The following is a 15,531-nucleotide window of genomic DNA, read 5'->3' as shown; positions in this document are numbered from 1 at the left end:
TGACACTGGTGTAGTCCTCTTTGAGGTGAACCGAGTGCACCACAGGCAGAGATGGGTACTTGTTCCCATTATGTAGCAGCACGTGTTATGAATGAGTCACCGGAGGAGGAAAAAACAAAAATACAAGCTAAGTCCAGAAAACCGGAGAGGTTGGTAGCTAGCGGATTGCAGACCCCTGAACCTATTCACCACAACTAACAGTAGCCGTGGGGGGTTCCTACGGTGGTCCTAGACCCCTCGTCAAAGCCGGAGAACTAAATAAGTCTAAAGAAAGAAAGGGGAAATCTAAACTGCTCCAGAGCAGACCCCAAAGCAATAGACAGCCCCCAACATGTATTGTCTGTGAAAAACAGATGAAAACACAAACACAGACAGAAAGACAGGCTGAGAAAACGATGTGGCCCAACTAACTAGATAGGACAGGACAGAAAAGATGCTGGCTGCAATCCGCAAAAACCCTACCAAAAATGTCCCAACCGTCTGATAGGAAAAAAGGCCCTGAAGTCGCTAGACTTCAAAATCACTATATCAGCACTCAGGTATATTCTGAAAACAGAGCAAAGAGATCAACTGATCAGAGACAAAAATGGAATTCAGCCAGTCCCAGCAAGGGCTGGCTGAACACAAACACTAAGTAAACCAGACAAAATCTCATGGAATAATAGCAGGGCAAAAACTTAGCTTTTAGTAGACAGGAACTAAACTGGATGCAAGAGCTCAGAGTAGAAAGGATCACCAGCAACCCTGCAGGGCGTCGGCTGCCTTATATCCACTCAGAGATTCCGGATGTCCAATCACAATCCACTTGTTCAGATAACAGGTTCTTCCCATCCAAATCAATTTCACTACCTCCTTTCACCAGCAGAGGGAGTTCATCGGACATCAAAGGTGAAGAGGAAAATGAACTCATAACAGTACCTCCCCATTGAGGTGGGGTCACCGAACCCTCATCCATGCCACCAGGGTGATCAGGATGGGCCTGATGAAAAGCACAAACCAATCTTTCGGCATGAATATCGGATGCAGATACCCAAGAATTATCCTCCTGGCCATAACCCTTCCACTTAACCAAATACTGGAGTCTCCGTCTAGCTAGACGAGAATCCAGTATCTTCTCAACCTCATATTCCACATTACCTTCAACCAATACAGGGTCAGGAGGTGCCACCACAGGAACTACTGGCTCAACAAACCTCTTTAACAGAGACTTATGAAACACGTTATGGATCTTGAATGTAACAGGAAGAGCCAATGGAAAAGAGACCGGATTAAGAATCTCCAAAATCTTGTAAGGTCCAATAAATCTAGGTTTAAACTTTGGAGAAGCCACCTTCATAGAGATATTCTTTGATGACAACCAAACCATATCACCCACCTTAAACAGGGGACAAATGGTCCTATGCCGGTTGGAAAACCGCTGGGCCTTTTCCTGGGAGAGAGACAACTTATCCACCACTTGGTCCCAGATCTGGTGCATTCTCTCCATCACAGTGTCAACACCTGGGCAGGCAGAAGACTCCACCTGCCCTGAAGAGAATCGAGGATGAAACCCAAAGTTACAAAAAAAAGGTGACATCAAAGTGGCAGAACTAGCTCTATTATTTAAAGCAAATTCGGCCAAGGGCAAAAATGAAACCCAATCATCCTGATCAGCAGAAATCAAACATCTCAAATAAGACTCCAAAGTCTGGTTTGTTCTCTCCGTCTGCCCATTGGTCTGAGGGTGAAACACAGAGGAGAAGGACAACTGAATTCCCAGCTTGGAACAGAAAGTCCTCCAAAATCTAGAAACAAACTGAACTCCTCTGTCAGATACAATGTTCTCAGGAATCCCATGCAAGCGAACCACCTGTTGCAAAAACAAGGGCACCAACTCTGAGAAAGATGGCAACTTAGGGAGTGGTACAAGATGGACCATCTTAGAGAATCTATCACAAATCACCCAAATAACAGTCATTCTCTGAGAGACAGGCATATCAGAGATAAAATCCATTGAAATATGGGTCCATGGCCTCCTGGGCACCGGCAAAGGCATCAACAACCCACTAGAGCGAGAACAAGGTTTAGACCGGGAGCAAGTCCCACAGGACTGCACAAAATTCCTGACATCACCAAAAAGACCGACTCACCAAATCTCTAGTACCAAAAATACCTGGATGACCAGCCAATGCGGAGCAATGAACCTCAGACATTACTCTCTTCCTCCACTGGTCAGGAACATACAATTTTCCAATGGGACAGCGCTCAGGTTTGTCCTCCTGAAACTCTTCCAGAGCACATCTCAAATCGGGCGAGAAGGCAGAAAGAACTACCCCCTCACCTAAGATGGTAGCAGGCTTGGTCACAATACGAGAATCAGCAATGATACTCCTAGAGAGGGCGTCTGCCTTGACATTCTTAGTGCCCGGAAGAAAAGAGACCACAAAATCAAAACGTGTGAAAAATAAGGCCCACCTAGCCTGTCTAGGATTCAAGCGTTTGGCCGACTCAAGGTAAATCAAATTCTTGTGGTCAGTAAGGACCACGACTTGATGTTTAGCTCCCTCCAACCAATGTCTCCACTCCTCAAATGCCTATTTCATGGCTAACAGTTCCCGATTCCCCACATCATAGTTACGTTCGGATGAGGAGAACTTTCGGGAAAAGAAAGCACAGGGATTCATTTTAGATGTTACAGGATCTTTTTGGGACAAAACAGCTCCTGCACCAATCTCAGAAGCGTCCACCTCTACCTGAAACGGGAGTGAGACATCAGGTTGCCGCAAAACCGGAGCAGAAGTGAACCTCCGCTTCAGCTCCTGAAAGGAAGAAACAGCCTCCGGAGACCATTTCAGCACATCAGCACCCTTCTTAGTCAAATCAGTCAATGGTTTGGCAATACCAGAAAAATTAGCTATAAATTTACGATAAAAATTAGCAAAACCCAAAAACTTCTGGAGGGCCTTCAAAGAAGTGGGCTGAACCCAATCATAAATGGCCTGTACCTTGGCCGGGTCCATTTCAATAGTTGACAGAGACAAAATAAATCCCAAAAATGAAATCCTCTGTACACCAAAAAGGCATTTCGATCCCTTAACATACAGGGAATTCTCCCTCAAAATCCGGAACACAGTCCGAACATGTTCCACATGAGAGTCCCAATCCTTGGAAAAGATCAAAATATCATCCAGATAGATGATCAAAAATGTATCCACAAAGTCCCGGAAAATATCATTCATGAAGCACTGGAAGACAGAAGGGGCATTAGTGAGCCCAAAAGGCATCACCAGGTACTCAAAATGTCCCTCCGGAGTATTAAACGCCATCTTCCATTCATCCCCATGCTTAATGCAAATAAGATTATACGCCCCCCTGAGGTCAAGCTGGGTAAACCAGCAAGCACCTTTAACTCTGGAGAATAGATCAGAAATCAGGGGTAACGGATACTGATATTTAACAGTAATTTTGTTGAGGGAACGATTGTCAATACAAGGCCTTAATGAACCATCTTTCTTGGCCACAAAAAACCCAGCACCTAAGGGTGAAGAGGATGGTCTAATATGACCCTTCTCCAACGACTCCTTAATGTAGGATCGCATAGCCTTGTGCTCGGGTACAGATAAATTGAAAAGATGACCCTTGGGAAATTTACACCCAGGGCTCAGCTCAATTGCACAGTCATAACTCCTATGAGGAGGCAAAGACACAGACTCATTCTCACTAAATACATCATAAAAATCAGCCAAATAGTCAGGAACATCATGCGACTGGGGAGAGGTGGAGAAAATAGGAGCGTCACTAAGGGCATACCGACAACCCCAACTCACCACAGACAGAGATTTCCAATCCAAAACTGGATTATGGATTTGCAACCAGGGAAATCCCAGAACAATGGTATCATGCAAATTATGCAACACCAAAAATCTGCAATTTTCTTGATGGTTTGGGGTGACCCACATTACCACCTGGGTCCAAAACTGAGGTTTATTCTTCGCCAAAGGAGTAGCATCAATACCCCTCAAAGGGATAGGCGTCCACAGAGGTGTCATAGGAAACCCACAACATTTAGAAAAATCCAAGTCCATCAGGTTCAGAGCCGCTCCCGAATCCACAAAAGCCTTAGCAGAAAATGTGGACAGGGAGCAGATCAGAGTAATTGCCAGAAGAAACTTAGGTTGAACACCACCCACAGCAAATGTGTGTGCAAAACGTTTCTCTCGTTTAGGGCAGACAGAAATAATATGAGAGGCATCTCCACAGAAAAAACACAACTTATTACGCCTTCTGAACTCCTGACGTTGCGCCCTAGACAAAACTCTATCACGTTGCATAGGTTCAGACATTTGTTCAACACATGGCAACACCTCTCGTGTAGTTTTGCGTTCACGTAAACACCGATCAGCCTGAATGGCTAATGACATAGAATCATCAAGACCAGAGGGAACAGGAAATCCCACCATAGTATCTTTTACGGTTTCTGACAAACCCTTCTGAAAGAGAGCTGCCAAGGCACCATCATTCCAGGTAGTAAGGACCGCCCACTTTCAGAATTTTTGACAGTACAACTCTGCAGAATCCTGACACTGGCTCAATGCCAACAGGGCCTTTTCAGCTTGATCAATAGCATTAGGTTCATCATACAACAACCCCAAGGCTTGAAAAAATGCATCCACATTAGTTAGAATAGGATCATCAGGTGTCAAAGAAAACGCCCAATCCTGGGGATCGCCGCGCAGCAAAGAGATGACAATTTTAACCTGCTGCGCAGAGCTCCCCGATGAGTTAGGCTTCAAGGCAAGAAATAATTTACAATTATTCTTAAAATTCAAAAATTTAGACCGATCCCCAAAAAACACATCAGGAGTAGGGATCTTTGTTTCAGCACCATGTGAATGAGCAAGATAGGCGGAAATTCCCCACACTTCAGCAGTGAGCTGCTCCACACGATCAGACAATTGCGTAATCTCCATTAAGAAAAAAATTCCCCCTACGGCCTCAGAGAAATAGAGGAAAAAATATACACAAAAAAAAAATTCTGACACTTTTTTATTTTTTTTTTACAATTCTTTCCTGCTATTGAGTACCCTAGAATCTGCAGTCTGGCTGGTGATTCTGTTATGAATGAGTCACCAGAGGAGGAAAAAACAAAAATACAAACTAAGTCCAGAAAACCAGAGAGGTTGGTAGCTAGCGGATTGCAGACCCCTGATCCTATTCACCACAACTAACAGTAGCCGTGGGGGGTTCCTACGGTGGTTCTAGACCCCTCGTCACAGCTGGAGAACTAAATAAGCCTAAAGAAAGAAAGGGGAAATCTAAACTGCCCCAGAGCAGACCCCAAAGCAATAGACAGCCCCCAACATGTATTGTCGGTGAAAAACAGACGAAAACACAAACACAGACAGAAAGACAGGCTGAGCAAACGATGGGGCCCAACTAACTAGATAGGGCAGGACAGAAAAGATCCTGTTTGCAATCCGCAAAAACCCTACCAAAAATGTCCCAACCGTCTGATAGGAAAAAAGGCCCTGAAGTCGCTAGACTTCAAAATCACTATATCAGCACTCAGGTATATTCTGAAAACAGAGCAAAGAGATCAACTGATCAGAGACAAAAATGGAATTCAGCCAGTCCCAGCAAGGGCTGGCTGAACACAAACACTAAGTAAACCAGACAAAATCTCATGGAATAATAGCAGGGCAAAAACTTAGCTTTTAGTAGACAGGAACTAAACTGGATGCAAGAGCTCAGAGCAGAAAGGATCACCAGCAACCCTGCAGGGCGTCGGCTGCCTTATATCCACTCAGAGATTCCGGATGTCCAATCACACTCCACCTGTTCAGATGACAGGTTCTTCCCATCCAAATCAATTTCACTACCTCATTTCACCAGCAGAGGGAGTTCATCAGACATCAAAGGTGAAGGAGAAAATGAACTCATAACAAGCATGGCTTTGGGGCTCCTGGATGAACGATCTATGAATAGAGGCTGGACAGACATCTGACTGGGATGATTTAGTGAATCCTGCTTTGAGCAGGGGGTTGGACCAGATGGCCCAGGAGGTCCCTTCCAACTCTACGATTCTATGATTCTACGATTCTATGATTCTATGAATAGGCGCCACTCACTCGAATTGCATTCCTATAGCTTCGATTAGACCTGTCACATTGTTGCAGTAGCATAGTCCATCTTGCTAACTGAACAAGCAGGCAAAAGTTTGATGATTCTTTCTCTGATCAGCTACTTTGACACTTTCACCTAACAATTTCCACTGTTTGAGCCTCGACGTGAGAAGATCGGCATTTGACTTAGTGAGACCGACGTCTCTGATGAGATCATTAAGGTCTTTTTGGTAGGGTAGTAAGGTGTTTTTTCTTTTTCGAAACTGTATTCTGGATCTGCATTGTCTTTCTCACTCTCAGATTGTCTATATTCTCCTGAAGATGCCTGAGCTCCTTCTGGAGGATTGGGAACAGGCAGCTTGGGGCAGTGTGAAACTGGAGCAATTGAGGAAGGAATGTCTGGATAGGCGATAGGATGCGCACACTTGCCAGTTCGACGTTTGGATGGGTCCACCATACAGAAGTCACAGTTGTTGACGTGGTCAGTAGGCACTCGCCAAATTTGTGGGATAGCAAACTTCATTGCCCTTTTTTCTCCTCTGTACCAGCCTGTAAGGTATTAAACATGAGAATAAAATATATAAGTGTTTTGAACTATATGATATACAATTATACATGTTCTTTTAAAATTTTGCAATTAAAAAAAATTAAAATAATATCTTATCTATCAATAATCTATCACCTTACCCTCAAGAGTTCTCTTGCAGTACTCACATGTGAAATGAGGCTCCCATAGTTTGTCTTGATCTCCTACAGGCATGCTGAAGTAGGCTCTGTAAGCCTCACACATCTTAGAAGATGTATCTTAGCCCGTGTTTTTATAAATTCACCACAAATGTAGCAAAATGCATCTGCCGGATACTTACAACCTCTTGATGCCATCTAAATTAAATGCAGGTATGTATCAACTGTAACACAAACAGAAATGGGCAATTAAGGATCCTGTATTTATACTACTTTATTGACGGTTCTCGCATTTCCGGAAGCTTCTCGCGGCCTACACAATGTTGCACGTTTTGCTGATGTTCGAGAAAAGATAGATTTCAAATTATCAATGTCCTGACCACAAAAGCAAACTTTCTTGGGAATTTTTGCCATTTTCTTTTCACTTTAATCATAAGTGATTTGGTGAACACCCAAGGACAAACAAAAAATTAAAATTTGTTATATAGTGTCATCCATCTCTTTGATTTGTCATCAATTCTCCTCCTGCGGCCACATCCAGGGAGGTTGGCTACAGTCCCATGGAGCTTAAATTTCTGAATATGTGTAACTGTAGGCACAGGAACATCAACCTGCTTGGAGATGGTCTTATAACTTTTACCTTTAACCCTGTTTGTCTATAATTTTCTTTCTAATCTCCTGAGACAACTCTTTCCTTCGCTTCCTCTGGTCCATGTTGAGTGTGATACACACCTTGTCACCATACAGCACAGTGAGTATCTGTAGCCTCTATACAGGCCACTCACTGATTCCAGGATTGTAGACACCTGTGATGCTAATTAGTGGACACACCGCAATTTAACATGTCCCTTTTGTCACATTATTTTCAGGGGTACCATCATTTCTGTCCAGGCCTATCTCATGAGTTTTATTTTTACATTTTTTTGGAAGCATGGTTGAAAAACAATGTCTAAGGCTAGTTTCACACTAGTGTATTTCACATGCAGCGCACGGCGCAGCTAAGCCCCGCCCCCTGCCCACCCTGTCCGGTCATCTCCTCCTAATATCGCACACGGCTGCATGCGATCTGCGCACCCTATCTTTAGCATAGGGTGCGCAGACCGTGCGCTGGCCGTGCGGTAGTAGGATTTTTGGCTTAGCGGCGCCGTGCGCTGCATGCAAAATACGCTAGTGTGAAACTAGCCTAACTTTCATTTGTTCATTTTCGTAGATTTTTTATTTATCATTACTTATGTTAAATTCAAGTTATTTCTGTGACCATTATGGGTTTTTCTGTCATTAAAAGAGGGGTACCAACAAATTTACCCACGTGTGTACAGTCTAGTAGATTATAAGAGAAAGCAGAATAATGCCTGAACTTATCCAGCCTTATATTTGAGCCATGACTTCCTAATGCACAACCATACGGCTCCTCCCCTCTACACTGTGCACGTAGCTGTCAAGGAGCATGTGAGATGTACTCCACCTGTTTGCACTGACTCCTGAGCATTTCACGTGACACGAGTGGTACAGTATGAGCATGTCCTGGGCTCTGTCACATGAAAATTGGAGTGCTAGTGATCTACTTAAAGTAGTCACTGAGCAATAGACAAAAGTTTCACATCACACACCGAGGTATGCAATATATGGAATATTTTTCGTTATTCAAGAACAGGCTGTTAGTATAGACACACAACTATACCCGAGTCTATAGTCTGATGTCTCTCTCGAATCCTCTGTAGAGTTAAAAGTTCGACCAAATGTTCATCTGTTCTTTATGGAGACAGAAATAAGAAAAATGCTCCCACATGATCCATCAGTGCTTGTTACGGGCCATTATCTGCCTTTGTAAGGATAGAGTGGTAATCTGCAGGTAAATAGTATCTAAATCATGTTCGGCTTTTTTACTGGAAGATCGGCTACTGGGAGAAAGTGAAGTTATATTTTCTCTGTAGCCACTTTGAGGCAGTCCAGGGAGCTGTAACAGTCACTGATCAGAGAGAGATGACGGCTACAACCGTCTACTTTCCCAGAAGTCAGAAAGCGAGCGGCTGCAAGGAGAATATAACGGATTCCCTTGTAGGTTGTGAGCGCTCACTGGCAGGGTCCTCTCTCCTGTACCAGTCATGGCTTGTAAGTTTATTGTACTTTTTTTATTGTGTATACCCCTTTTCACATGTAAAGCACCATGGAATAAATAGCGCTATAATAATAATGATATAGGAAGTTGATTGGGGCTTATTAGCTTTCATTGTGATGCAGCAACGATGGTTTGTTTCCGTTCTTATGCAGTTTTATTATTGCAGAACACTTTCTATGTATACAATGGATGCACTGCCGACAACTATATAATATTATAATGAAATATGTGATCATTGACAAATGGTTTATTCTTTGACGTTTGATCTTTGCACTCGGCAATGATCGGGAAGGAACATTAGTACAATTGATTCTTTGTGCAATCCTCACATCATGTAAATAACAGTTTAGTCAGTTTATGATAAAGCGTTACTACATACCTTAGAAAATGTATGAAAGTTTTAACATTTTTCTTACATTTTTAATTTTTGCATTTAGATAAATATGATTTTTAAAGTTTTGTTCAAAAATCAAATCACTTTTATTCTCTACAGATGAGTATAATAGCAGCTCCGAAGGACATCTGATATCTTCGTATATTAAAGTAGAAGATGATAGCTTCAAACAAGAAACATATGAAGAGCATGGCGACATCTCAGATATACCCTCAGCCGTTCCTAGCAAAGAACTATCTCCTAATTCATCACAGACTGTTAGGCAAAATAAAAGTGTGGAAAATAAAAGGGCGTCCACAAGAAAGAAGCCAATTTCGTGCTCAGAATGTGGGAAATGTTTTGCTAAGAAATCATGTCTTGTTCTACATGAGAGAATTCACACAGGAGAGAAGCCATTCTCATGTTCAGAATGTGGCAAATGTTTTGCTAACAAATCACATCTTGTTAGACATGAGAGAAATCACACAGGAGAGAAGCCATTTTCATGTTCAGAATGTGGAAAATGTTTTTCTGACAAATCAAAACTTGTTGTACATCTGAGAATTCACACAGGAGAGAAGCCATTTTCATGTTCAGAATGTGGAAAATGTTTTTCTGTGAAATCAAGTCTTCTTGAACATGAGAGACATCACTCAGGAGAGAAGCCATTTTCATGTTCAGAATGTGGAAAATGTTTTGCTAGCAAATCACAACTTGTTGTACATCAGAGAATTCACACAGGAGAGAAGCCGTATTCATGTTCTGAATGTGGGAAATGTTTTGCTATCAAATCACAACTTGTTAGACATGAGAGAATTCACACAGGAGAGAAGCCATTTTCATGTTCAGAATGTGGCAAATGTTTTGCTAACAAATCACAACTTGTTAGACATGAGAGAATTCACACAGGAGAGAAGCCATTTTCATGTTCAGAATGTGGTACATGTTTTTCTCATAAATTACTTCTTGTTAGACATGAGAGACATCACACTGGAGAGGAGCCATTTTCATGTTCGGAATGTGGAAAATATTTTTCTGACAAATCACAACTTGTTGTACATCTGAGAATTCACACAGGAGAAAAGCCATTTTCATGTTCAGAATGTGGCAAATGTTTTTCTCTGAAATCAAGTCTTCTTGAACATGAGAGAATTCACACAGGAGAGAAGCCATTTTCATGTTCAGAATGTGGAAAATGTTTTGCTAGCAAATCACAACTTGTTGTACATCAGAGAATTCACACAGGAGAGAAGCCATATTCATGTTCTGAATGTGGGAAATGTTTTAATAAGAAATCTCAACTTATTAGACATGAGAGAATTCACACAGGAGAGAAGCCATTTTCATGTTCAGAATGTGGGAAATGTTTTTCTCATAAATTACTTCTTGTTGTACATGAGAGACATCACACAGGAGAGAAGCCATTTTCATGTTCTGAATGTGGGAAATGTTTTAATAAAAAATCTCAACTTTCTCGACATGAGCGAATTCACGCAGGAGAGAAGCCATTTTCATGTTCAGAATGTGGCAAATATTTTGCTAACAAATCAAATCTTGTTAGTCATGAGAGAATTCACACAGGAGAAAAGCCATTTTCATGTTCAGAATGTGGGAAATGTTTTTCTCATAAATTACTTCTTGTTGTACATGAGAGACATCACACAGGAGAGAAGCCATTTTCATGTTCAGAATGTGGGAAATGTTTTACTAAGAAATCACGTCTTGTTGCACATGAGAGACGTCACACAGAAGACAAGCCATTTTCATGTTTAGAATGTGGGAAATGTTTTGCAGATGAATCAGTTCTGGTTACACATGAGCTATGTCACACAAGAGAGAGGAAATTTTAATGTTCAGTATGTGGAAAACGTTTTAATAAGAAATGTCATCTTATTAGACATGAGCGAATTCACACAGGAGAGAAGCCATTTTCATGTTTCGAATGTGGGAAATGTTTTACTAACAAACAATGTTGTTATACATCAGAAGAGAAGACACACTGGGACTAAGCCATTTTAATCTTTTAGTAACCAAGCCCAATTTTTCAAATCTTTATTGTGGTAATAACAATGGAATTTTTAAACTTTTCTCAGTTGCCTGAGAGGTTTGTTTTGTTCTTGATACTTTGTATTCTACCTTAGTAATAAATTTAAATCAAAATATTTTGATTAGAATTAAAAAAATGCAAAAAATATGAAAAATTTGAAATGTTCAAACGTTGTTTACACCCATAAACCAAATAGTTATATAGTTATAATACCCAAAAATTGAATAAGTAACATTTACCTTCTGTTTTATAATGTCACCATAATTCTTCAAATGCCCTTTTATTTTGTCAGAAGGGTTAAAAGTATAGCAGTTTACATTATTTTTGAGCAATTTGCAAAACTTATTTTCTAGTACATCTCTTTAGACAGCACACCAAGAGGTTGTCCTTCCTTGACCTCTGATGGAACAGGTTAAAGGGCCCCTCTCCCCTCCACCTTCCAGTATTTTTTCTTGTCCCGACATGGGAATATCACATGAGAGGTTGGTCCTAGATTGAAAATATGTTATCCTGTTTATTGTGAAAGGACAGACTCAGGGGAATTGGTTGGTCTCGGCCTTCTTTTCCATTAACAAGCAGTTCGAGGCAAACACCTCTCTAGGTAGAGGTCCCTCCACCAACAGCCAGCCTGTGCACATCTGCATTAATGCAGCATTACTGCTCCATCCATAGGAGGACACCTGGGGTTAATACAGCACATTATCTCTGAAGACTGCCCTCCAGCTGCACCTCATTAAATTGGCTCCTTCAGGTGGGGCTAATCGGACAATTGAAATGTACCACTCACAGTGGTTTATCCCGAATTCAGATGGATTGCTCACTTAAATGTACTGAGTCCGGTCTCACAAGCGTGACCCTAGTCTGTGCTTGATAGTGCCTCTGGAACTCATAGTGCCTCTCTGTTTATAGCGCTTCTGGGTGTCATAGCGTCTCAGGGCCTCATTGTGGATCACAAGACCTCTGGGCCTCTTGGGTGCCTCTTAGCATCACATGGTGCTTCTTAGCATCTGTGTCTCATAGCACCTCTGCACCCCTCATGCCTTGTCGTTTCATGCCTTTGGCTTTGTGCCTTGTGCTTCTGACTTCGTCCCTCTGGCTTAATACCTTTGACCCCGGGCATCGTACCTCATATCGCCGGCCTTGCACTTCACACTTTGTGTTTCTAGCCTAGACTCCAGTTAGAGAGTCCTTTTGTCTCAGAACTCAGTCCCAGCTTCATTTGCAACTTGGCTTAGCCAGAGAAGCAGCTATGCTTGGATTGGCCTAGTATTTCTTTTGTTTCGGAACAGGAGTCACAATTAAGCTACTGTCCATGTTCTAACTAGTCGGAAGTTTTCAGACTTGGCCTTTAAGTGATAGAATCAGGACTCTTTTGTAGTTATAGTTAAAGGGAGACATCTATCTATTGAATTCATCCTATAACATGACATACTACAGAACGGGAGTCTATCTCTTGTGGGGAAGGGTTCTTACCAATTTTTATCAAGGTTCTGTGTTAGGAGCCAGCTGCCGATATAACAAATCAGTTAATGATTTTCTTCCTATATATGTATATGGCACGAATGACGGTGACTGTGTTTGTTTAGGCCACTTTTGGCAATTCCAAACTCTCTGTGCCATTAACATTGGCACCACAAGATTGATGATCCACGCTTCTCTATCAGGTGGTCTGATGATGAACCCAGCATTGGTAATGGCAGGGGATGGAATCTGCCAGACTGCATATTTTATTTATTTATTTCCTTAGTTTCATAGTGTCCAGCGCTTTATTTAAGAGCTAGAGATCTAGTGATTCATAATAGATGTCCGCAAGTTCCCTAGTATGTAATGTATAAGCACCCAATGCTGTGCCCATTTATCCATATATTAAAGTTTAATGGCTTGATCGTCCAGCAATCCAGGGCCTCTGTCTTGCCAGGAGTCCTTGTGCTACGGTTAGCTGGCCTGTAACCAAGGTTTAGTCTGAGCCCAGGATGACAAGGGAAAGAACATGTCATGGTCCAGTCCAGAGTTTACTTTCTGTTGTCTTCACTCTGGACTGGTCATGCAGAGGTTATGCTCCTCAGCCTCGTTCTGGAGCTAGCTGGGCTATTTCAGTCTCTCACAGCCTGCTGACCAGGGTTAGTGATTATGTAATGAAACCTCCACCAGGGGGAGCTGGTGAGGGAAGAGAGGTTAGACACTAAGAGTAGCAACACTGAGCAATAGCACAGGTGTGACAGGTAATGAGAGAGAATGGTCAGACGAACCGAGTCAGAAACTAGCAGGAGCAGACGTACCAGAAAGAGCAGCAATACACGTAGTCAAAATACCAAGCCGAGGGTCAGAAAGCCAAAACATGAGCACAGGGTCCAGAAACGTGAGGCGAAATACGTGGTCAGGGTACAAGCCGGGAAGTCAAATGCCAGAGAGGAAACGTAGGAGCAGAGACGAATACCAAGAGACGGGGTCAGAGATCAATCCGGGTCATACACGAGGATACTAGTCAGAGGCAGGAGGATCACCAAGGTACAAGGGTCAGAGGCTCTAAACTGGAAGCTTGAGCTATCACTAACACTGGTCAGCAGGCTGTGAGAGACTGAAATAGCCCAGCTAGCTCCAGAACGAGGCTGAGGAGCTTAACCCCCGCATGACCAGTCCAGAGTGAAGACAGCAGAAAATAAACTCCGGACTGGACCATGACAGGACAGCCCTATGCAAGACTGCCACCAGAAAATTTAGGGGCCCATACAGGCAACATTTTTCGGCACCTTGGACTCCACCCAGGTTTCACCCTAGCTCCTCCTCGGCAGTCCCATTGCCCACTCTTCGAAAACCCACTTCTGCACCACGTCCTCACCAATCACTCATTAACAGTTTCTTTAGAACACCTTATCATATATATGGCCATCAGCCTTTGTTTTGCCCAAAAAGATTTTTTTAAGCTGCCACCACAAGGAGACTCTTGGCAGAGCCCTACTTTTACTCTAACCTACTAAAAATATCAAATACTCTTTTTAGGTATATTTTTCTTTTTCTTTAAGGAAATGTGCCATATACATATTTTAAAATGAACAAAACTACCATATGCAAGAGAAAAATACAGTCACACCATGACCAAATCACATATTAAGACCATGTAGTGACCGAATGATACCACACAGGAGACAAATATCGCCACCAGGGCTGTGGAGTTGGTAAGCCAATCCTCCGACTCTTGAGTCCAACTCTGACACCTCAATTTCCATAACTCCAACTTCGACTCTGACTCCACGACTCCGACTCCCTCATACATGGTTCATGTTTAACCCCTTTACCCCCAAGGGTGGTTTGCATGTTAATGACCGGGCCAATTTTTACAATTCTGACCACTGTCTCTTTATGAAGTCAAAACTCTGGAATGCTTCCATGGATCTTGGTGATTCTGACATTGTTTTTCTCGTGACATATTGTACTTCATGTTAGTGGTAAAATTTCATTCATATAACTTGCGTTTATTTGTGAAAAAAATGGAAATTTGGTGAAAATTTCAACATTTTTGCAATTGTCCAAATTTGAATTTTTATGCCCTTAAATCACAGAGATGTGGCACACAAAAAATTTAATAAGTAACAGTTCCCACATGTTTACTTTACATCAGCACAATTTTGGAACCAAATTTTTTTTTGTTAGGAAGTTATAAGGGGTAAAAGATGACCAGCGATTTCTCATTTTTACAACACCATTTTTTTTTTAGGGACCACATCACATTTGAAGTCACTTTGAGGGGTCTATATGATAGAAAATACCCAAAAGTGCAACCATTCTAAAAATTGCACCCCTGAAGGTACTCAAAAGAACATTCAAGAAGTTTATTAACCCTTCAGGTGCTTCACAGGAATTTTTTTGAATGTTTAAAAAAAAAATGAACATTTAACTTTTTTTCACAAAATAATTAATTCAGGTCCAATTTTTTTTATTTTACCAAGGGTAATAGGAGAAATTGGACTGCAAAAGTTATTGTGCAATTTGTCCTGAGTACGCTGATACCTGATATGTGGGGGGAACCACTGTTTTAGCGCATGGCAGAGCTCGGAAGGGAAGTAGCGCCATTTGACTTTTTCAACACAAAATTGGCTGGAATTGAGATTGGATGCCATGTCATGTTTGGAGAGCCCCTGATGTGCCTAAACAGTGGAAGCCCCCCACGTGACCCCATTTTGGAAACTAGACCCCCCAAGGAATTATT

At 42.0% G+C, this 15,531-nt stretch overlaps 1 protein-coding gene across 1 annotated transcript in view; it reads left to right on the top strand.

The window, feature by feature from the left end:
• The window catches only part of LOC141073040 (uncharacterized), a 47,204-nt gene extending 35,839 nt beyond the window's left edge, over positions 1–11,365 (top strand). Inside the window, exon 3 of the mRNA XM_073560354.1 lies at positions 9,398–11,365. Coding sequence (XP_073416455.1) covers positions 9,398–11,127 — 1,730 coding nt within the window. The 3' untranslated portion in view covers positions 11,128–11,365. The remainder of the gene's footprint in view (positions 1–9,397) is intronic.
• The last annotated feature ends 4,166 nt before the right edge of the window (positions 11,366–15,531 follow it).

The sequence above is a fragment of the Dendrobates tinctorius genome, unplaced genomic scaffold (genome assembly GCF_039654945.1).
Source record: "Dendrobates tinctorius isolate UK_male_01 unplaced genomic scaffold, ASM3965494v1 ptg000295l, whole genome shotgun sequence".
In the NCBI taxonomy this organism is placed as follows: domain Eukaryota; kingdom Metazoa; phylum Chordata; class Amphibia; order Anura; family Dendrobatidae; genus Dendrobates; species Dendrobates tinctorius.
Note: the sequence above shows the minus strand (reverse complement) of the source record. Positions and strands in the feature narration are given on the sequence as shown.